The 23,670-nt window shown below is 50.4% G+C and overlaps 1 protein-coding gene across 1 annotated transcript; it reads right to left on the bottom strand.

Annotated features, from left to right (window-relative positions):
* Positions 1–5,262: 5,262 nt before the first annotated feature.
* On the bottom strand, positions 5,263–9,777 carry LOC128947886 (olfactory receptor 14J1-like; the record flags this gene model as incomplete). The annotated part of the gene is made up of 2 exons (XM_054292387.1): positions 5,263–5,328; positions 9,316–9,777. Coding segments are annotated over 2 exons (528 nt in total), but the record flags the coding sequence as incomplete, so codon positions are not given.
* Between the last annotated feature and the right edge of the window lie 13,893 nt (positions 9,778–23,670).

The raw sequence follows: 23,670 nt of genomic DNA, 5'->3' as shown, positions 1-23,670 counted from the left end.
CCCCAGAGGATGTTCCACGAGATCGACCCCAGAGCCTGACACGGGGACAGGGGGCCGGGGCCCTGGGGGTGGCACAGGGGGACAGAGACCCCCCAGCAGTGTGCCCGTGTCCCCCAGGGCCAGAGCCTGGGCCAGGGCTCCTTCACCCTGCTACCAACGAGGGCTTGAGAGTGCTGAAAAATCCCTGGCAAGGGAGTAGCAAAAACCAGATTTAATATTAAGGTGCAGCAGCACAAAGCTCCTCAGCAAGAGTCACTCTGCTCCTGACTGGACACTTGAGGCCCACCAAAGAAACAAAGCAGCAACAAAACCAAACAGAATCCAGGCAATCAAACAGAAATGAGCTGAGAACTGTCCCAGTGTGTGTGAGACACAAGGACAGTGAGGGCAAGGATAAAATGAATAAAGAAATAAAAGCTTGACAGCGGTCAAACTTAACAGGACTTCACTGATACCTTAACCTTAACTGATACCTTCAACTTCACAATTTAGGAAAAGAACAGAGCTTAACAGCATTTAACCTCACTTACAAACAATGACTTAAGGATTTAATAGTGGAATAACATTAAAAAATATTAAACTTAGCTTATAACATAGTAAACTTTGCAAAAGAAAAACCCCTCTTAATACCATTTAACTTAACTTATTTGTCATGATGTAACCTTACTTACAGGCCTGACTGACTCAGCTGTCCAAGGCACTCAAGCCCCTCAGAAAGCAGCATTTCTGCTACATTTCCCCAGCACAGGCACTCCTGTGTGCACACTGACACAAAGAGTCAGTGCAAGGCACCCGTAAGCAATTCCCCTGAGGGCAGGGAATGCTCCCTGTGGATCCTTTGGCATTACCCCAGCAAAGGGCAAAGGATTGAGCCTGGAGGAGTGTGGGGATCAGCCCAGGCTCCGTCGTTGTTCAGGATCCCCGAGTGCAGCAAACGGGAGAGTTCCCGGCTGGGAGAGGCCCCACTCAGAGGGAGTCGCTGGCCCAGGAGAGCTCCAAGGGCTCCTTTTGGAGCGCTGTTTGCAGGGCCCCAAGAGAGGGGCTGCAGTCCCAGCAATGGTTCATCCTGGCTGCACTTGGCATCAACAGCTTTCTTTGGCAGTGTGAAAACAGGGATGTTGTGCCACTGAGGGAACAAAAACAGTTCCCAGGGCTGCTGCTAAAGGAACCAGGAGCTGGTTGGGCAGCAGCAGTGCCTGGAGCAGACAGTGTTTGTGATGAGCTGCTCAGAGGAGCTGAGCCCAGGGGCTGTTGGCCAAGGGCGAGGCCCAAGGAGCATTTCTCAGCTGGCAGGGCGGCCTGAGAAAGGGAAGGGGTAATGCAGCAGCACAGGGCCCATGGAACCAAGGGACAACTGTGACACTGTGGGGCCTTGTGAGACCAAGGGACCATTGTGACACTGTGGGGCCTCATGGAATCATGGAGAGCACTGGGACATTGCTGGGCCTAATGAAACCAAGGGGATCATGCTGACTCTGTGTGGCTCCATGGAATGTAGGGATCATTCTGATACAGCAAGACCCCATGGAGCCAAAGGTCCATTGTGACATTGCAAGTCCTTATGTAATCATGGAGAGGCCATTTTGACACTTCACAGCCTCATGGAACCCAGGGGCCATTGTGATACTGTGGGGCACCATGGAGCCAAGAAGATCATTGTTACACTGAGGGGACTCATGGAATCATGGAGATCATTGTGACACTATGAGGATCCATGGAATAAGCAAAGCATTGTGACACTGTGAGGCCTCATGGAACCAGTGAGACCATTGTGACCCTGGGGGTCACCACAGAATCAAGAGGACTATTTTGATACTATGGGGCCTGGTGAAACCAAGAGGCCTTTGTGACACTGCAGGGCTGTAAGGAGCCAAAGGTCTATTGTGACATTGCAGGGCCTTCTGTCATCCATGGACCATTGTGAGACTGTGGAGCCAAAATGAGACCATTGTGACACTGCAAACCTCCAGGGTCTAAAGGTCCATTGTGACATTGCAGGGCTCATGGAACAGAGGAGTCCTGTGACATTGTGGGGCCTGGGGAACCATGGAGACCATTGTGACACTGCAAGGCCTCTTGGAATCAGTGGGACCATTGTGAAACCTGGGAGCCACTGTGACACTGTGGGATCCCATCGAACAAGGGGTCCATTGTGACATTTCAGGTCTTCTTGTAATCAAGGAGCCATTGTGGCAGTGTGGAGCCCCACAGAACCAAGGCACCATTGTGACACTTCAGGGCCCCATAAAAACAAAGGAATACAGTACAGGTCTGGCTGGTTTGACCTCCCAAGAGGTCAGGCTGACCTTGGCATGTTGAGGGTCTCATCCACTATTGAAACAGTGGTGCTCCGTGCCTTCCTTCCTATGGAAAAGATCTGACATTCTGCTCCAGGTATGGCCAGAATTGCAGTCCCACCTCCAAATTTCCTTATATCCAGGGATTGTTCCCATAGGAATATTGCCAGGACAAGTCTGGCTGGCAGTGGTTTCATGAGGGTCATCTCTCATCTGTTCCCAAAACACTTGGCAAGATTCTGTGCTTTCTTTCCTATGGAAAAGAGCTGTCCTTCTTGGCCAGGTGCCTATGGCCAGAATTGGGATTTCACCTCCAACATTCCCTGTTGTGACAGAATGGAGGAGATTGTTGGCTCAAAACATTTCATGTGTGGGGGAGGAAGGGGCAGGTCCAGCCTTGCCCTGCCCTGGAGCCCCAGCCCTGCCCTGCCCTGGAACCCCAATCCCCCCAGAGCCTCTATCCCAGCCCAGCAGTGGCTGCCAGTCCCTGGCACAGCACAGGCAATGCTCCACAGCCACCTCCGCAGCCCCCAGCCCAGCTCCTGAGGGACCAAATGAGCCCAAGGCCCACCTGGGGGAAGGGTCCAGCAAGACCAAGGGGTATTTAAGGCTGACCACAAGGCAAGCACACATCTTGACCCTACCTCCTCTTGGAATTTCCATCTGAACACTGCTGGAATCCAGGAGGTGGTAGCTGTCTGTGTGCTTCTCTGTATCTTTTTTGTCTTTCTCTTTCTATGTCTTCTTCTTCTGTTTCTGTGCTCCTGCAAATTTTGATTAACATTAAGTTAACCAGGCTTAGACTGTGAAGTTGAATGGGCCAAGTCAATGTTTTTAGAAGTGTTTTTTGTTGATCAAATATCTGGCATAGTTTGACATAGAGGAGTTTTAAAAAGTAATAAAAGTAAATCCATAAATAATTAACTGAAACTAAAACCCACCACACTCATCAATACATCAATTAAGAAATCTCAAGATTAGAAAAATCTTAAATTAACAAATGAAAACCCACTAGAGTGTCATAATAAATCTTTTGGCAAAGTTTGTCTGATTTTCTAAAGTTGCCAGTAAAGGCTGATTTGTTGTTTTGAGCTCCTGAGAATCTCTTGTTGGTATTTCTCTAGAGAGTCCATCTCAGAGTACACAAACAATTGTAATTTCTTTTAAATATCTCATTGAGAGAGTTGTTTTTTAGTGGATGGGAGTCAGGGCTTGTCTGTCCTGCTTGGCACAGCCCAGGCAGGGCTTTCCCAGCCACATTCCACACTCCATTGCCCAGCTGGAGCCGCTGGTGCCTCTGAGTTGTGCTGCCCCAGCCCCAGGGACACTCTTCTTGTCTGCCCATTCCCCCACGGTCTCTGGGCAGGGATGGCCTCAGTGGGGGCTGCTGATATCCTCAGCACCTTGGAGGCTGCTGCTGAATTTTCCGGCTCCAGAGGCTTATTCAGCCTTGAGCTCTTGAGTGCAGGAATTCAGTGTCCCAGGGCTCATTAACATTCAGAACACCTTAAGAACCCAAGCCTCTGGAGTTTGATTTAAGTGTTGATTTAAGTGTTCAAATATTTGTGGTTAATTTGATAGATTTCAGTAGTGTGTTCTAAGTGAATGCTTTATATTTAAAAAGACAGTGAGAAAACATTTTTTAGGTCCTGTTTGGGACTTTTTCCTGTTCATAAATCAGTCTGTGCAGTCTCCTATTGACACTGAATCCAAGTACCTCCTCATTCAGTTTGAATAGATATGAAAATCAAGACCCCTCATGGCTGACAATCAATCAGACTCTGTCCCTACCCCTAGCCCACCATTTCCCCCATCCAAGCCCTGGCACTCAGAGCAGCCTTGTGCAAATCTGAGCTCCCTCCAGCCCAGGCTGCACCTGCAGCTTTCAGCTCCTTGGCTCCAACTCCCACCTACTTTCCTTGGAGAAGGAGCTGCCCAAGACACAGAGGGATGTTCATTTCTTGTCAGCCAACAAAGCCAAGGGAAGGCACAGCTCCATCAAATGCAAAAGTCATTCCTTTGCTGGGTATTAAATCCACATTCTACAGCAGACAGCCTGAGAGCAATGGAAAACACCTTCTGTGCCCAGCACGGATCCCAATGTCCCCCCAAACCCTCCCTGCCCCAATTCTGCCCAGATTTGCTCATTGCACACACGAGTCACACGCTGAAGTCAGGAGCTCCCTCCATGCCCAGAGGGAGGAAAAGAGAGAAAGGGGACGAAGAGCTCTCCTGTGCAGAGCCAAGGTCCATGTGCAGCCCCTGCAGTGGGAACCACAACTCATCAGGTTTGTGTCCTTTGGGCTTAGGGACTGGTGACACTCAGAGGCGCAGAAAGGTTTCTTGCCAACAAACACAAGTTGAATATTTGAACAGTTTAACAACCATCACAGCTCTTTCATCAGCTCTCTGTGATGTCCCAGTGGCATCTGACATGTCCACCATCCCCAAGGGATTTCTGTACAGGAATAGTTTTAGACCAAGACATAAGGTAATTCTGTGATAGATAAAAACACAATTAAGATTATATTTATTATATATTTATTTGAACTTCAGAAATATTGGGCAATTTCTTCCAGCTCAAAGCATGAAGCCAGTCAGTTGAGAGGCACTTGAATGACCAGAGAGCATCTAGAGGAGGAAATGAGAGAGCAGTAGAAGTACATAGATCCACCTGCTGTAAAGGAAGAGATGTCCTTATACATGGCCTTTTCAACAGAAGAGCTGAAAACACCTGAAGGAAAATAGAGAGGAAGTAATAAAGAAAATATTGGTCAAACCAGTAGAAGGCAAGATCAGCATTTTTCCTCCTGCCATCTGTACACCTCCAGGAAATTCCTGCTCCTGATGGGAAAACTGTGCCATTTCTTAACAGTACTCAAATGAACCAGATAATAAAGATTTGCTTGTATATTATGAAACTAACAGGTAATAAAAGCTGTGCCCCTATCCAGGCTGACATCAGTTATGTGCCCATGAACAGCCAGTTCATGGCTTGTGCCGTGTGCCACTTGTGCCCTGAGATGCCCAGCTGGGATTGGATAACTCAGAGAGCACTTGAGGGAGAGCAGAGCACCTTGTAAGCTGCAGGTCCCTGACAGCCCTGCAGGGCCCCTGTCCCATCAACATCTGCTCTGCTCCAGTCTGAAACAGGGCCCAGCATGGTGCTGGGATCATCAGAGAGCTGAGGTGTGCGCTGGAATTCAATGCCCTCCCCATCCCACAGCAGCCCTGCATTTCCCTGCTGCAGCCTTGGTCTCCAGCCCAGCCATGAAGGCTCTTTGGGCTCTGGACTGTTCCTGCAGCCCCCAGGGGCAGCTGAGCTCTGCCTTTGGCACAGTCAGGCCTGGCCAGCGCAGGCCATGCTCAGCAATTGCTTCTGTGTGCCTGGCCTTGCTGTCAGCCCTGGCAGCAGCTGCGTGGCCCCTTGGTGGCCCTGTGCCGGCCCAGCCATGGTGGCCCAGCGCCTGTGCAGGCCCAGCCCAGGCCAGGAGCATTGCGGCTGGGAACGGCCCCTGTGCCGTGGTGCCCACAGCAGCCTTGGGGCTCTGTGCCCCATGGCCTCTCTGCTGGGCAGCCTCTGCCAGCTCCTGCAGAGCCCGTGGCACCTGTGGGGCTGCACAGACAGCCCTGCCCCAGGCTCTGCCAGCCTCTGGGCCAGCAGAGAGGCAGCCAGGGCTGGCCATGGCTGCGAATAGGCCCTGAGCCCCACAGGATGATGGAGCTGGGCCACAGCCAAACTCAGTCCAGGCCAAAGCTGGGCTCAGCAGCCAGGGCTGCCAAGGGCTGGGCACAGAGGCTGGTGCTGACAAATGTCCTGGGCCTCCTCCCTGCTCTGTCCACGCCACCAAGGGCACAGAGCAGCCTCCTCTCTGGGCCACTTGCCTGTTTTCAATGCCTTGCACAGGTGCTGGCCCTGCCCCACAAGGCCTGGCCTGAGTCCTGTCCCTGCATGCTCAGCCAGGCTGAGATGGACACTGATGGTTTCTAGGCCAGGCTGTCTGAGCCCAGCCCAGCTCCCTGCAAGCTCTGCCAGGTGCCCTGAGCTCTGGGCAGTACCAAGGGCCTCTCCCCAGCCCAGCCCAGCTGGCTCTGGCCCCACAGCTCTGCTCAAGCCAGGGTGCTCTGGGCACTGCCCCACGGCCTCAGCCCCTGGCAAGGGCACAGCAGCAGCTGCAGCTGCCACAGGACTCAGCCCCAACCATGGGGGAAGGTGCTTGGCCAAGGCCAAAGGAGGCTCCCTGGCTGCCCTGCTCCCCTCGGCCTGAGGTGCTGAGAGCTCTGCAGCCCCTGCTGCCATCCCATCTGCCCAGGGCAGCACAAGAGCCCTGGCCTTGGGGCCCTCAAGAGCTGCTCCTGCTCCAGGCCCAGGGCCCATCCCAGAGCTGGGGCAGCCACAAAGCTGTGCCCATTTCTGTTCATTGCCACTCTGATGGGGATGGATCCTCAGCACCTTGGAGGTTGCTGATGAATTTTACTCCTCCAGAGGCCTCTTCTTTCTTGAGCTACTCAGTTGAAGAATTCAGTGAAAAAGGCTATTAAACATTTGTTTAAAACATTTAAACAAGAAAACCCCGTGGGAAAATTTGAAGTTTTCAATTGTTCTGTGGTTAATTAGTCAGATTTCAGAGGTGTATTTAAAGTGAATATGGTATATTGAAAACTAAGCAGAGAGAACTGGTTTTGTCCAGTTTTCTTTTCTTGTTTATAGATTGGTATCAGCAATGTCCAGTTGATATTGACCCCTAACCCCTTCAAATGCAGTCTGAATAGATATGAAAGTCAAGACCCTTCATGGCTGACAATCAATCACACTTTGTTCCTATCCCCACCCTGCCATTTCCCTCATCCAACCCCTGGCTCTCCTATGGATCAGGAATGGTGTCGCCAGCAGGACCAGGGCTGTGATTCTTCCCCTGTGCTGGGCACTGGTTGGGCAGCACCTCGAGTGCTGTGTCCACTTCTGGGCCCCCCAATTTCAGAAGGACATGGAGAGGCTGCAGCATCTTCAGAGAAGGGCAACAAGGCTGGGGCGGGCTCTAGAGCACAAGTCCTGTGAGGAGTGACTGAGGGAGCTGGGATTGTTTATCCTGGAGAAGAGGAGGCTCAGGGGAGACCTCATCACTCTCTACAACTCCCTGACAGGAGTGTGCAGCCATGTGGGGGTCCAGCTCTTTTCCCAGGGAACTGGGACAGGACAGCAGGACACAGCCTTCAGCTGCACCAGGGGATGTTTAGGCTGGACATTAAGAAATATTCTTCACACTAAGGGTGATTGGGCATTGGAAAGGGCTGCTCAGGGAGGTGGATGAGTCACCATCCCTGGAAGTGTTTAAGGAAAGACTGGATGTGGCACTGAGTGCCATGGTCTGGGTGACAAGGTGGTGTTGGGTTGGCCTTGATGCTCTCCAAGGTCTTTTCCAGCCTGGTTGATTCTCTGATGATTGTGACACTGCAGGGCCCTGGGGAAGCAAGGGGCCATTGTGACACTGTGGGGCCTGATGGCACTAAGAGGACCATGGTGACACTGTGTACGACATGGCAGCACAGAGCCAAGGGGCCATAGTGACACTGTGGGGCTGAATGGAAGCAAGGAGTCCATTGTGACAGTATGGGTACTGGTGGAACCACAGAGGCCACTGTGACTCTGCAGGGCCTTGTGGAACCAAGGGGCCATCATGCCACTGCAGAACCAAGGAGACCCTGGGGAGAGCCTGGGGACAATGGAATCAAGAGACCATTGCTCCATTGTAAGGACTCTGGGAACTGAGGGAACAATTGTGACCCTATGGTGCCCCATGGAACCAAGGGTCCCTGGTGACAGTGCAGGATCATGTGTCACCAGAACTCCATTGTGACACTGCAGTGCCAAGGAATTCCTTGTGGCACTCTGAGGCCTCATGGAACCAAGAGGCCACTGTGACCCCACAGGGCCTTGTGGAACCATGCAGAGCATTGTGACAGAGCAGGACCTGGTGTCAGATGGGGCCATTGTGACACTGCAGGGTCCCATGGAACCAAGGGGCCAGTTCTGCTCTTCAGGGACTCCTGGAATGAAGGAAACATGCTTGACACCATGGTGGCTGTGGGGACCAAGAGGCCATTGTGACACTGTGGAAGCAATGAGAGCATTGCTGCACTGCCAGACCTCATGGAACCATGGATTGTGACACTGCAGGGCCTGGGGGAACCATGGCACCATTGTGACACTGTGGGGCCCAAGGACCCAAGGGACTTGGTGGCACCAAGGGGTCCCATGGAAACAAAGGGATATTGTGACACTGGGAGACCTCATAGAAATGTGGAAACCATTGGGACGCTCTGGGGCCTCATGGAACAGGCTGGATCCAGGGTCCAAATCCATCAAGGTGAGGTTTAACAAGTCCAAGTGCTGGGTCCTGCACTTTGACCACAACAATCCCTGCAGCGCTACAGGCTGAGGACAGAGTTGCTGGACAGCAGCCAGGCAGAAAGAGACCTGCAGGGACTGATGGACAGCAGGTTGGACACGAGGCAGCAGTGTGCCCAGGTGGCCAAGAAGGCCAATGGCTCCTGTCCTGGATGAGGAATGGTGTGGCCTCCAGGAGCAGAGCTGCTGTGCCAGCACTGATCTGCCCCCTGCTCTGTACACAGACATTGCTGCTGCAGCTCCAGAGAAGGCAGCCAAAGTGCATCTCTGCAGAAAACTTTGCTGGGAGATCCTTTAGTTCCTTTAATGCCACTGAGAGCGCAACCACTCATTGACATAGTCTTGGACCACAGGGAAGGCGGAGAGAAACAAAATGAGAAATGGCACAAACAATGACATTTCTATGTGGACAAGATAAAAAAATTAAAATAAAGGGAACCCCTCCCTCCACAATTAAACAAACAAGAAGTATCAAAGATGACTTTTATTACAAGTGATTTTCAGAAATTTGGCAGCAGTTTAATGTTTCTGAAAGCATCCAGCCATTAGTCTCCTCACAGCAGCCTTGAGCTCCTGACTCCTCAGGCTGTAGATGAGGGGGTTCAGGGCTGGAGTCACCACCGAGTACAGAACTGACAGGGCCAGATCCAGGGATGGGGAGGACATGGAGGGGGGCTTCAGGTAGGCAAAAAAGCCAGTGCTGATGAACAGGGAGACCACAGCCAGGTGAGGGAGGCAGGTGGAAAAGGCTTTGTGCCGTCCCTGCTCTGAGGGGATCCTCAGCACAGCCCTGAAGATCTCCACATAGGAGAAAATAATAAACACAAAACAACCAAAATTTAAACACACACTAACAGCAAGAAGCCCCAGTTCCCTGAGGTTGGAGTGTGAGCAGGAGAGCTTGAGGATCTGTGGGATTTCACAGAAGAACTGGCCCAGGGCATTGCCATGGCACAGGGGCAGGGAAAATGTATTGGCTGTGTGCATGAGAGCACTGAGAAAGGCACTGGCCCAGGCAGCTGCTGCCATGTGGGCACAAGCTCTGCTGCCCAGGGGGGTCCCGTAGTGCAGGGGTTTGCAGATGGACACGTAGCGGTCGTAGCACATGATAGTCAGAAGGTAAAAATCTGCTGAAATGAAAAACATAAAGAAAAATACCTGAGCAGCACATCCTGAGTAGGAGGTATCCCTGGCGTCCCAGAGGAAATTGTGCATGGCTTTGGGGACAGTGGTGCAGATGGAGCCCAGGTCAGTGAGGGCCAGGTTGAGCAGGAAGAAGAACATGGGCGTGTGCAGGTGGTGGCCGCAGGCTACGGCTCTGATGATGAGGCCATTGCCCAGGAGGGCAGCCAGGGAGATGCCCAGCAAGAGGCAGAAGTGCAGGAGCTGCAGCTGCCACGTGTCTGCCAATGCCAGCAGGAGGAAGTGCCTGATGGAGCTGCTGTTGGACATTTGCTGTGCCTTGGCATGGGGATCTGTAAGAAAAGCAATCATGGAATAGGTTGTAGGAGGACACAGTATGGGTAATGTAGAATGAAATCTCTTCCCCCAACAAGTTGCAGCTGCACCCTACTACTAAAGATGAGAAACAGGCTGGATGATAACAGGCAACACTTGTAACCAATAAGAACTAGTGGTATAAAAGAGAAGTCACTGGATGGCTGCTGCAAGGACCAAGAACAGTCAGTGCTTAGAGGAGGTATGAAACTCTGAGGGTATGAAATCCTTGCACAATAATGATAAGAGAACTCTTGATATACAAGACAATGTAAGACAACAGAACTCTTAATCTCTGAGACAACATATAATGATAATTGAACTGTTGTAATATATAAGACAACAATAGGTGGGTTTGGAGAGGACTTGAAATATCCCAGCACAGCCTTGGGGGAACTTTCCCCCCTTCTGCCTGCCCAGGGCTCTGCTGCCTGGAGCTGTCCCTGCCAGCAGCTGCTTCCCTGTGCCCAGGGCTGGGCCCTGCCAGTGCTGCCAGGGCCCAGCCCAGGCCTGGGGGCTCAGCTCTGCCCTGCAGATCCCTCCCACCTCTGGCACTGCCCAGGGGCAGCTCTGGCTCTGCAGGCTCTGATGGTAACGTCAGAGTGACCCTGAGGAGGCAGAAAAAGTGACACTGATGCAGCCTCTAGGGGGTCCTGTGTTGATTGCTGTTGCTGCCTGGTTTACTCAGATTGGGAGATTATTTTTATATTTCACAACCTGAAATGAGAGATGAATATGTATGTTCAATTTCTAACTCAGAGCAGTAGATAAAAAAAGCAGGATTTTCCCTTTTATGCAGCCCCTGTTTCAATATGCTCCCTGTGTAATCTAGTTGGAAGTGCTGTGGCCTTAAATGCCATCCTTGAAGCAGTCCTGAACAATGCAGCATCCTCTCCACACAAGGAGAACACGTCCAAGCCTTACCAGCTGTCTCCTCCCACCCAGATCTGGTCCCCCAGGGCTGGCTGAGAGCTGTCCCTGGCAGGCAGCTGAGTCCCTGCCCCAGCACAGCGCCCTGGGCTGCAGGACCCTGCTCTGCAGGACAGCCCTGGGCACCCCTGGCTGCTCTGCACCAGACACAATCAGAGAATGTACTCACAGGGTCTGTAGGCATTGGGATGTTCCAGCTTTAGGACATGGCTCCAGGAGCTGCAGCTGCATTGTCCTGCAGCCAGAGGCTCCTGTGCCAAGGGCTGGCAGTGATTCTGCCCCAGGCACTTCTCAGCACCTTCCCAGCCCTGACTGATTAAAGCTCTCTGTGCCTCTGTGCTGTGCCTGGGCTGGCTGCAGGCAGTGCCCCAGCCCTGCTGGGCTGGCAGAAGAGCTGCTCATCAAGAGAAATGTGCTTTTGAAGCTCTTCTTGGTTACCAGGAGCTGCCTCTGTGCCAGGAGCCCAGGCCAGCTCATCAGCACAGACACAGCACAAGGACTGTAATGAGCCTCTGGGGCTTTGTGCTCAGGCCCTGAACATCAGTCCCTGAGAAGGAGCTGAAGAAACCTCTCAGAACTCCAAGTCAGAATCCAACTCCAAAGTTTCTTGGACTTGTAATGGGTCCCAGTGAGGGACACAACTGAGAAAGTGTCCCCAGGCCCCAGGCAGAGCAGAGAACTGGAGGCAGTGATGACAGGTGGGGACAAAGAGAAGCCAAGTCTTGGTGCCCTGGGGCACAGCAGGGTCTGTGCCACCAAGGGCTGTGAGGAGACACCTTGTCCTGAGGCCCTGGGGCCTCCTGGCACAGCCCCAGCCAGGCTGGGCACTCTCAGCCCCTTGTCCTGCCCTCAGCATCCCCCCCTAGCCCACATGCCAGTGGCCTCAAGGATCTGCTGGAAGGAGTCCCTGCGGAACCTTGCTCAGGAATGGCCCTGGGGGCTCCTGAATGCTCCCTGCAGGGACTGCAGGTTTTTGAAAGGACTTTGAGTTTGACTTTTGCCTTGGAGTTTCTGAGAGGTTTGTGCAATCACGGCCTCCAATTATCTGCTGTAATAAGTCCCTTGAGAGGCTTTGTCAGTAACAACACTCAGTGGGGCTCATTAATGCTTCAGAGTACTTCAGTTATTTTAAGGTACTTGGTGTTTCCCTTTTGATACAGACTCTCTGAGAGGTTTGTGCAATCATGGCCCCAATTATCTGCTTTAATGAGTCCCTTGAGAGCTCTGTACTGACACTCAGTGGTGCTCATTAATACTTTGAGGTACTCACGGTTTTTAGGGTACTTTGGAATTTCCTTTCTACACTGAGTCTCTCAGAAATTTTTTTGCCGTCCTGGTCTCCAATTCTCTCCTCTAAGGAGTCCATGAGGAGCCTGTGTTGGGATGGACCTCAGTGAGACCCATTGGTGCCTTGAGACACTTTGGGGTTTTCCACTGACTTTGACTCCTGGAAAGGTTTGTGCGATCTCCCGTCAGGCCCAGGGTTCCAGGGCTCAGCTCCAAATGCACCACAGGGCTCATTAGGATCAAGCAAGTCCTGACAAACCATGGCTCTGCCTTGATTTCTCTCTGGTCTGGAGCAGTTCATCAGGAAGATTTCCTTTTACAGTTATGGAGAAATATTTCAAGGAGCTTCTGAGAAATATGCAATCCTATCTTAAAGGGTGTCTTTTATTGCTGTTCTTACTATAAAAGAGGTGATTGCATCATCCTGTGATTGATGTTGATCCAGGGTCTCTCCTAAGGAGGTCTGGCCAGGTCAGTGAAGTTGTACCTAGGAGCTGACCCAGTGTGGACAACCTTGCCCCACATTCCCCAACCCATGAGAGAAATTATTTTTACTTTCAAAAATTTAAATTGTTTATTGAGACCTCATGATAATACTACAAAAACTGAATAAAGGATACAATGCTGGGAGCAAAAATTCAGTCACTGTGTGCTCATCTACAAAATGGATATTCTGTCTTTTACACCTCTAGCCCCTCCCAAAGTCTTGTGAATCGATTCCTTGTTCACTCTCCAGTGGTGGAGATCACTGTCTAACACCTTGATTGGAGGTCAGGTGCTGCAACAGTAAGAAGCCGACCCTCCTAAATGCCCCAACTACTGAGGCCATCCTGTGATAACAATGCAAGGGAGAGGGGAAGGATAACTATACATCTACAAAACTTCTCTTAACATATATATTTAATATTCACCCCTTAACTGTGAAAATCAACCATGGAATTACACATCTATAACAAGCCCCCATTTTCTTTTTCTATAAGTCATTTTGTGCGAACAGTTAGGTAAAAAATTTTCTGTCTCTCTTGAATGAGTCATACCAGCATCTGTTGATGTGGGCAAGGACAGTGGGAACAGCAGAAAAAACCTCAGGTTTTCCTTAGACACACTTATTTGGAATGAACAAAAGGGCATCACAGAGGTCCAGTATGGCTTTGACTCCCATCTACAATGCCTATGTGCCTGATACCCATAGTTGGTGTTTCTTAGGGGTGAGTACAGAGGCCAACTCAGTCTTGCCTTCCAATTTCTGTTGAATTAAAAGACAACTGAGGAATGATAGAGGTCTGGTATGGCCTTTTGTCCCTACCTTACCATGCCTATGGGGTTCCTACCCACAGCAGGTCTATGGAGCCTTCTTGGTACCAAGCAAAGGGGCCAACTTGGTCATGCCCTCCTTCCTTTGTCTTATTTTCTTAAGGAAGCTGTCCCACTGCCTTTTACAGTCCCTTGTGTACTTCTCCTCAACAGATGCTGGTAAATCTCTGCTTGAGAGTCAATCTTGTTTCACCCAGCCTGGATGTTATAGTCCACTCTTCGGGTTCCTCTCCTGGGCCTTTGACTCTGTTGGCATGAGTCCATCCCCACTCTGCAGTTTGCACGGCTGATTCAGTGGTGAGCAGTACCTGAAAGGGACCTTCCCACTGAGGAGTTAGAGGCTGATCTCTCCATGGCTTAATCATCACCCAATCCCCATTATGGATTCTGAAATCCAGGGTGGTAGTTTGAGGAATTGCCCCTCTATATCTTAGCCCTTATAAGGTTTGTGCTATAGACATCACTTATTTCTTGGCATTGGCTTCCCCTTTCTCATAGGTGGCAGCCTTCTGGGGTGAGGTCAGGAAGGGTAACCCAAACATCATTTCATAGGGTGACACCCTCAGATCTGACTGGGGTTGAGTTCTAATTCTTAATAAGGCTAAAGGGAGACATTTTATCCCTGACATTTGGGTTTAAATTATTAGCTTACCTAGAGCTCTTTTAAGAGTTTGATTCATTTTCTCAACCTGACTGGAACTCTGTGGATGCCATGGAGTGTGTAATTCCCATTTTACTCCTAGGGACTGAACAACTTTCTGCAATATCTTTGATGTGAAATGAGTTCCTCAGTCTGAATCAATCTTGTTTGCCATCCCATATCAGGGAATGATTGATTCTAGAATTGTTTTACTCACAACATTGACATTGAATTTCATAGTGGGTACCACTTCTACCCGATGAGTCACGTGATCTACTATCGCTGGCAAAAACTTCCACTGTTGTACCTGGGGAAGCTCAGTAAAGGCTACTTGGATGTTTTGGAAGGGCCATAAGGCTAATTCTTGCTCTCCTCTGGGTGTTTCCCTCATTATTTTTTATTAACTTGTTGACATATCACACACTGTTCAGTTACTTGCTTAGCTATTCTGAAAATTCCTTTGCATCCCAAATCCCTTAAAAATTGATCACTTAGCACTTGGGTACCCCAATGTGTTGTTCCATGTATGCCTTCTAGCATTTTCCTGGAAAAGGGTTTATTCAATATTTGCTTCCCATCTGCTAATCACCACTTCCCTTTATCTTTCTTTGCTTCTATTTTGAGAAATTCTTCCTCTTCTGTCCCACTGAATACAGGGACTTTTTGCATTTCTCTCATGGGTGTTAACACTATTATTAGTTTTTCTGTCGCTGATTCAGTGGCATTTTTAGCTTCTAAATTGGCTAAATTGTTCCCTTGCTCCCCTTTTTGATGTCCTTCAACATATACCCCCACTACTTCTCTGGCAATTGGACGGTTTCTAACTCTTCTCAGACAAATTTTTTGTGAATCAGTCCCTTTCCCTTTGAATTTAATAGCCCCCTCCCTTCCCAAATTTTTCCAAATATATGCACTATTCCAAAAGTGCATTTTCAGTCTGTATATATTGTTCCCCTTTTCTATGCTAATATATCCAGAGCTTGTTTTAGGGCATACAACTCAATGCCTGGGCTGACCAGTTGGAAAGTAACTTTATCTTTTCTATGGCTACCAACCCTTCATGCACTATAGCGTACCCCGATAACCTGTGCCCCTTTATTACCTGTGAAGATCCATTGATGTACAATCGTTTTCCACCTTGGAGTGGTTGATCTGTTACGTCCTCTCTTACTCTAGTTTGACAGTTTATAACCTCTAGGCAATTATGTATTAGTGCCTCATCTGGTTCTCCATACAAAAACGGGGCAGGGTTGAGTTGGTTACTCACAATTAGCTCTAAACCATTATCTATTAAGATGGCTTCATACTTTAGCATTTGGGAATCAGTGAGCCATTTCTCAGCCTTTTGGCTCAGGATACTTGTTACTGAGTCTGGGACATATATCTTCAATTTTCCCCCAAAAGGTTAATTTTTTGCTTTCTGCTATGAGTAGGGCAGTCACTGCCACACCTGAATGCAGGTTGGCCACCCCTGGCTGACAGGCTCTAGTAATTATGATACATAGGCCAGTGGTTTCCTGGATCCTCCTCAGTCCCGGGCTAACACTCCATGTGTTACCTCTTTTTCTATATCCACAGACAGATAGAAGGGTTTGTCTAAGGCAAGAAGACTCAGGGCTGGTGCACCAACCAATTTTTGCTTCAAAGCTTCAAACTTTTGTTCATCGTCTTTTTCCCACCTAATCTCTTCAATTAACTTTTCATACAAGAACCAGATGGCCTGCATGTATCCTCCAATCCATAGCCTACAATATCCCAACAGGCCTAAAAACCTTCTGACTTCTCTCTTAGTTTTTGGTGGGAGTGAGACTATCCCTGTAATTCTCTCAGGGTTCAGCCGCCAGGTCCCTTGGAGCTGGGTATATCACAAATCCTGGGTATATTACTTCTCTTTCTACAAATTCGAGTTTCCCTTTTGATACCTGAAGTCCTTGGCCCCCCAGAAAATTTAACAACACTATGGTGGATTCCCAAACTTCTTTTTCTTCCTGTCCTGAGAAAAGCAAATAATTTACATATTGGATGAGCTTTATCTCAGGTTTAATGGAGAAGAGTTGCGTTACTTCTCCTAGCGCTTGACCAAAGAGGTTTGGGGATTCAGAAAACCCTTGGGGTAACCCAGTCCACCGAAGCTGTTGCTTCCTCCCAGAATCAGGGTCCTCCCATTCAAAAGCAAAGACTACCCACTTTTCTCTGCCAGTGGGTATGCCCAAAAAGCATCTTTTAGGTCTATCATGCTAAACCACTGGCATGTTACTTAGGTGTGTATAGGGATTAGGCACTACTGGGTATCAATTCACTGGTTTTTTGTTCACTTCTCTCAAATCTTAGACAAACCTGTAAGTCCCATTTGACTTCTTTACTGGTAATATGGGTGTATTATGGGGGGACATACATGGTTCTAAGGTCCTGTCCTCAAGTAGGTCCTGGATCAGCGGCTGTAGTCCTCGTCTCCCCTCCAGGGAGAGTAGATATTGTCATAGCTGAATTGGATGATTCTCATTAGTTATTTTTATTACTATAGGTTTCATGTTCAATTTACCTCAGTTTTTTGGTTTTGCCCAAACCATCTCTTGAGTTTTCTCCTCATTTTCTTCCCTTAATTGGAGAAGCTTAACTACCATTTTCCCTTTCTCTGGGAGCACTCCAGAGAATGTCAAAATGCACCTGTAAATCCTTTCCTAATAAATTTCACCCTGCTTCTGGAACTAATAGAACATCCCCAATTCATATTTTATTTGTTCCTCCAAACTTTGTTTGCTTTATAACTGAGGCTTTGAAACTTTCCCCTTGTTAATGTTTGAAAAGACAGGTGTCAGCTAATCAAGGCAGGAGCTACCCCTGAAATGGAAAATGTAAACCCCCTCCCTCCAAATTGTTATAATTTTGAAATTGAGGGGGCTCTCAGGCACAGATATGGGAGCAGGAAATAACAGTTCTTTAATAGGGAAGAAAATTAAACAAATAAACAATGCAGTACACTAGAACAACATTGACAGAGTCACAACTCAACCTGACACCCTGTGGGTCAGGATGTTGGTAGCAGTCCAATTAGAAATGTGGCTGCAGTCCTCCTGCAGTGTCAGGTGTGGTTCTGTTGGAGCAGGAGGTCCTGTAGAAAAGGATGTATTCTTCCTCTGAAGATCCAGTGGGAGAAAAGGCAGCTGCTGTTCCTCTGGGGAATCCAGTGGAGAAAGCTGTTCTGGTATTCCAGAATCTCCAGATTATATCTGGGTAGCAATGCTTGGCTCCTCCCTCTGGGCGGAGCATCTCACAGTCAGATATTAGAGTTCTTATCAGTCATGCAGTGACATTCAATAGCCCATTATCAGCAGATGCCCCTCCCAAGGGAGAAGTGATTGTGATCAGTCAGAGAGAGAGATAAGGGAAAACTGCCCACTTGACAAGACAACTGCCATACAGATGGTAATAGAATACATCTTGCCTTCAATCTGGAACAACCCCAGAGCCATCAGCCCATCCCTGCTGGTTATGTGATGAGGCCTCCAAATCCCATCTTGGGAGATTTTTGGTTCCTCTCCAAAGTCTGTGAAAATGGAAAAATGTAGTCAAAGGCATTTACTCGCAAATCTTGCAGTGACAGGCTCAATATCTCTAAATTGAATGAGGGTGGATTTACATTTGCTAGAAAGAGGAAATATTTTACAATTATGAGAGTGGCACAAAATGGCAACCGTTTTTCCAGAGAATTGGAAGCCCCATCACAGGAATTGTCCAAGAGCAGGAGCTTTGTGCAGCCTGACCCAAGGGAACCCTCTCATCCCCTTGGACAGAATTCCTGTTTTGTGGTTCTCTGATGTCCTGGGTGCCCCCACAACGCTTCTGGCCAGAATGTCTGCTGAGGGCAGCCAGGCTGCTGCAGGGGCAGTGACCTCACAGCCATCACCATGGCAGCCCTGTCCCCTGGGCCTGGCTCTGCCCTTTCCTCTGCCCCTGCCTTGGCTCTGCTGGCATGAAGAGTTTTGTCATTAATATCTTGTCCCCAAGGTGCTGGGGCCAATGGCTTTCCAGTCAGGCTCCTGGAGCAGAAGTGGCTTTTCAGAGCCCAGCCAGGAATGAGCCCTGAGGCAGCAGCTCTGCAGTGGTGGCCACCAGGCCGGGCTGCCAAGGGAGGCTTCTGGCCATGGCCTGCAAGCAGCTGCTGCTGCCAAGGTGCCTTTGGTGCCTCAGGCTCTCCCTGGCACAGCTCCCAGCACGGCACTCTGCCCTTGTGCCCGAGGCCTTCCTTGTGCTGGGGCTGGCCTGGGGCTTTTCCTGCAGTGGGACCTGCCCTGCTCATGGCACAGGAAAGGCAGTTCCTGCTGGAGCAGGAGGCTCTGCCTGCAATGGGCTGCAGCAACTCCAGCAAGGCCCTGCTGACTTCAAAATTGCTGCCCACAGCACGATATTCTAATAATTGTTATAGCTCCTGATCTGTGGAATAAATAACTGTGCTAGTGACCTTCCATCTGATCATGATGAGAATAAGCTAGAGACATATTTATATAAATTATTCGGGTATTCTATCATTGATTCTGCAGGACAAATTGTGTAAAATTTGAATTCCACCTGTTCAATCTTTTATACCTTTGACAAATTCTGGGGCTGGGATTGGATCCAGCCACTCCCAGTCTCCTCTCTTAAAAGGAATTTCAGAAGTCTAGGGGCTCTGCAGGGGTTTGAGGAACCATGATGGCTACTGGGTGTCATTTCTTCACCTCATGACTCAGCAGGAGTTTCTCCAATAAAGAAATAAAGCTTTTGCCTGAAGCTCCCACTGTGCCCATGACAGGAACCCCTGTTAGTGTCTGGGGCATCCCGGCTCTTTGGCAGCCTGGGGACTCCTGGGATGTCACCGTGGAGACGCTGCGAATGCCTTTGACAGACCAGTGCCTTTGCCGCCTAAGGTGCCCTGGGATGCCACCATGGAATGGCTTTGACTGCCTCTGACCCCACAGCTCTTTACCATCTCCAAAAAGCCCTGGGAGGTCTCCATGGAGCCCCTGTCCCTGCCTGTGACATTCCAGCTCTGGAACAGCCTGGAAACTCTTGGAAAGTCCCCATGGAACCCCTCTGAGGGCCTGTGAAAAATCTGATCCTTAGCAGGCAACCATCCCCACCTCCCTGTTGCTATGGTCAGTTTCCATGGCAACCATCCCCAGCCCCCTGTTGCTATGGTCAGTCCCTCGGCAGCTCCATGGAGACCCCATGCCAGGGGTGGTTGCCATGGACACCAGCTCAGGCCTGCAGCCAGAGCTGTTGCATGGCAACCACTGGCAGCCCCATCCCCAGGCTCATGGGATCCCAGAACCACAGAATTGGCTGAGCTGGGAGGGACCCATCAGGATCCTCCACTCCAACTGCTGGCCCTGCACAGGACACCCCAACAATGCCAGCCTGGGCCTGGCAGCACTGTCCAAACACTGCTGGAGCTCAGAGAGCCCTGGAGCTGGGACCCTTCCCTGGGGAGCCTGGGCAGGGCCCCAGCAGCCTCTGGGCAAAAACCTTTTCCTGACATCCAACCTGAGCCTGCCCCGACTCAGCTGCAGCCGTTCCCTCCACTCCTGTCCCTGGGCACCAGAGGGAAGAGGTTCCCACAGCCCCAGCCAGGGACCCGCTCCCAAGGCTGTTGCCATGGCCACCTGGGCTTGGACCAGCTGGGATGCTCGGTTTCCATGGGCCGGGGTTCAGGAATGGGACACCCCATGTTCCTGCTCCTGCTAAAACCACGCTGCCCTCGCTGCCCTCCCACCCCCAATGGAAAGCACAAAAGGCAAAGGTCCCAGGCTGGGATAAGAACAATTTATTGGGAACAGCAGCAAGATAAGGAACAAACAAGAACAGAAATAATACTGGTAACAGAAGGGATAAAATAAAGGGAAAACTACAACATAACTGACTGTCTCTTCCTGGACACAATTTTCCACTGCCTGGAAAGGACACCCATCTTCTCAGGAGAGAGAGAGAGAGAGAGAGAGAGAGTCCCTTTCCTGCCCCAGGCAATTTCCTGAGGTGGGAGAGAATATGATGACATGGTCATGCCACGACCCTCATGTGTTTTTTTCAGAGCCACATCATGTCCATTGGCAGGGGCAGGAAAAGGTACAAGTGTTTCCCCAGACTGGGTCATGGGGAATATGGATCACCAGGGCTCTGCTTAACATGGGTCCTCCATGGGGGTTGAAGCTGGAGCAGTGCACGAAGCTCATCCTGCACTTGGGGCATTGGCAGAGATTACTTTACCAGTGCCTCCTTTGGTGACTGGTCAAGTGAGAGTTCCGGGCGAAGCTCTTCCCACACTGGGGACACTTGTAGGGCCTCTCCCCAGTGTGGATGCGCCGATGTCTGATGAGGTTGGACTTTTGCTTGAAGCCCTTCCCACAGTAAGGGCAGAGGAAAGGCCTCTCCTTGGTGTGAATCCGCTGGTGCAGGAGGAGATGGTAGCTGGTCCAAAACCTCTTCCCACACTCAGGACACTTGTCGGGCCTCTCCCCAGTGTGGATGCGTTGGTGGGTCACAAGGTTGGATCTGTAGCTGAAGCCCTTCCCACATTCTCCACACTCGTAGGGCCATTCCCCGGTGTGGATCATCTGGTGGCAGATCAGGGTGCTGCTCTGCTGGAAGCTCTTCCCACACTCCAAGCACTTGTGAGGCTTCTCCCCATCATGAAGCTGCTCCTGGGCCATCAGCTCCAAGAACTTGCTGAAGCTCTGTCCACCTTCCTGGCTCTGGGTAAGTCTTTCCTCCTCAGAGCAGTCTGGGCAGGGTTTGGAGCCCCTCTTCCTGCAAGATCTCTGGGGATTTTCCTCCCCATTAGAATTCTGCACTATGGAGTCACTCAAAACAGCCTCTTCCATGAGGTTCTGCCAAGGAGATTTTTCCTCCCTGGTCTCCATCATCAGCTTTTTGTTTGGGGAAGGAAGGGCAAGGAGAAGATGGGATTTGCCTCCATTCCAGAAGGAAGGGGAAGGAGATTCCCCCAGTGCATCCCCGGCAGGACGGTCTTGGCACCAAGGTTGTCCTGCAGCCGCGGGCTGCGCTGGGCTGGGAGATGGAGCAGGAGAGAGGGAGAAAGGGGCACTGACTTCCTCCTCACCTGCCTGGGTATCCCAAGGCTCCTTCCTCTTCCTCTCAGCCTCCTCCTCCATCCAATCAAGGTTTGGGAATGGGAAATCCTGTTCTGGGAAGAAAACAAAGGGTGTGCACATTGTCTTTTGTTCCGGGATCTGTGCTGGGCTGGGAGATGGAGCAGGAGAGAGGGGGAAAGGGGCACTGACTTCCTCCTCACCTGCCTGGGTATCCCAAGGCTCCTTCCTCTTCCTCTCAGCCTCCTCCTCCATCCAATCAAGGTTTGGGAATGGGAAATCCTGTTCTGGGAAGAAAACAAAGGGTGTGCACATTGTCTTTTGTTCCGGGATCTGTGCTGGGCTGGGAGATGGAGCAGGAGAGAGGGGGAAAGGGGCACTGACTTCCTCCTCACCTGCCTGGGTATCCCAAGGCTCCTTCCTCTTCCTCTCAGCCTCCTCCTCCATCCAATCAAGGTTTGGGAATGGGAAATCCGGTTCTGGGAAGAAAACAAAGGGTGCGCACATTGTCTTTAGTTCTGGTTTGAAGGTAAACTTGGGGGAGAGTCTAAGTCAGAGTTACAATTTAAGAAGAAAATTTAGATCAGGGCAATGATACAGAAACACTGCCTTAAACTGACAGAGTCAGGATATAACCTGACACCCTGTTGGTCAGGGTGGTGGCTGCAGTCCCATTAAATGGTGGCTGCAGTCCTGTTGGAGTGATCAACGTGATTCTGTCCAAGAAGTGATGCTGTAGAAGGGTCTGGTCTTCCTCTGAAGGTCCACTGGTGGTTATGGAGCTCTTGTCCTCTGGGAACCCAGTAGGCAAGGTGCTGCTGGTGTTGCCAGCCTCATCTTATATCCAGGTAGGAATTCTTGGATCCTCCCCCTGGGCGGAGCACCCCACAATGAGATGATGGAATTTTATCAGTCCTGCAGTGACACTCAATGGCCCATTAGCAGAAGATGTCTCCCCTGGAGGGCGTTATCAGGGATGAGTCATGGAAGAGATAAAGAACACTACCCTGCCTTTTTATAGCAGTTGATGAAGATGGGGATTGAAAACATGCATTTGGTTACATCTTGCATGGCAACCTGAAACAGTGGGGTAACCCTTGCTCAGGGGGTGAATAACCCTCCCCTTACCCAAACAGGCTCAGGTGTAAAACCCCCACCCTGGGAAGGGCACACACACAGGGGACAATGTCACACTTGGCTCCCTCCAGAGGAGGTCTCTGTCCCTTGCTCTCTCCCCCTTCTGTCTTTCTTTCCATCTTTCTCTCTACCTCACATTTACTGTTCAATAAAATCCATTTTGGATTTGGTCTCGTTAGCACCTTAATTGGGGCAGAGGAATCTCTGTAACAATTTTCTTAACCAGATTGTGACATTGTTTTGGCACAGTGAGTTTAGGCACTGTTCTCTGACTCCAAGTGCCTTTGACAACAGCATGGTTCCCTTCTCTGAGGAGGTTGTGGTTCTTTCTGGAAGAACTCTTGGAAACTTGGAAGGACTTGGAAACAGTCCCTCCTTCCTCCTGGGGAACTTATGGGAGAAATGATGAAGAAAATGGCTTTTCTGACTGACCAGTGAAAAAGAAAATATTTTGTTGTCCTTCCTTGAAAAGGGTTCTCGGGGCAGTCTCTGTCTCTCTCAGCCCAGGGAATGCTTGGAGCTCTCTGTCCCTTCACCCTGGGGGATACTTGGGGGGTCTCCATCCCTCTGGCCCCAGGCAATGCCTGTGCAGGGCTGGGGACCAGGGGCTCTGTGTCCCTCTCACCGCTGAGGGTGCTCAGGGCTGGGGGGGCTCTCCCACCTTCTCACACCTGGGGAGGTCACAGCAGTCTCTCTCCCTCTCAGCACTGGTGTGACCCTACCCAAACATCATCGGGGTCACAGGGACAGAGACACCCCCAAAGCCCCAGAAGGGCTGAACCTGGGATTTGGTTTGGGGCTGAGGATTTAGGAAGGGGCTAGAATTGGGGCTGGGGTTGGAGTTGGGGCAGAGATTTGGATTAGAGCTGGGATTGGGGTTAAGGCTACGCATGGGATTGGCTTTAGGGCTGGGGTTGGGATTGGGTCTGGGGCTAGACAAGTCTGGCACTGGGATGAAATTAAATACAGAACTGTGAGTGTGTCTAAACATGGAGTGAGATTGAGACCAGGATGAGGGTCAGGTTTGGGACTGAGCTCACCCAGAGCGGGACAGAGGGGATGTCACTGCAGAAT

This window comes from Melozone crissalis, unplaced genomic scaffold, assembly GCF_028551555.1.
Source record: "Melozone crissalis strain CALT ecotype California unplaced genomic scaffold, PUWL_Pcris_2 ptg000109l_1, whole genome shotgun sequence".
In the NCBI taxonomy this organism is placed as follows: domain Eukaryota; kingdom Metazoa; phylum Chordata; class Aves; order Passeriformes; family Passerellidae; genus Melozone; species Melozone crissalis.
Note: the sequence above shows the minus strand (reverse complement) of the source record. Positions and strands in the feature narration are given on the sequence as shown.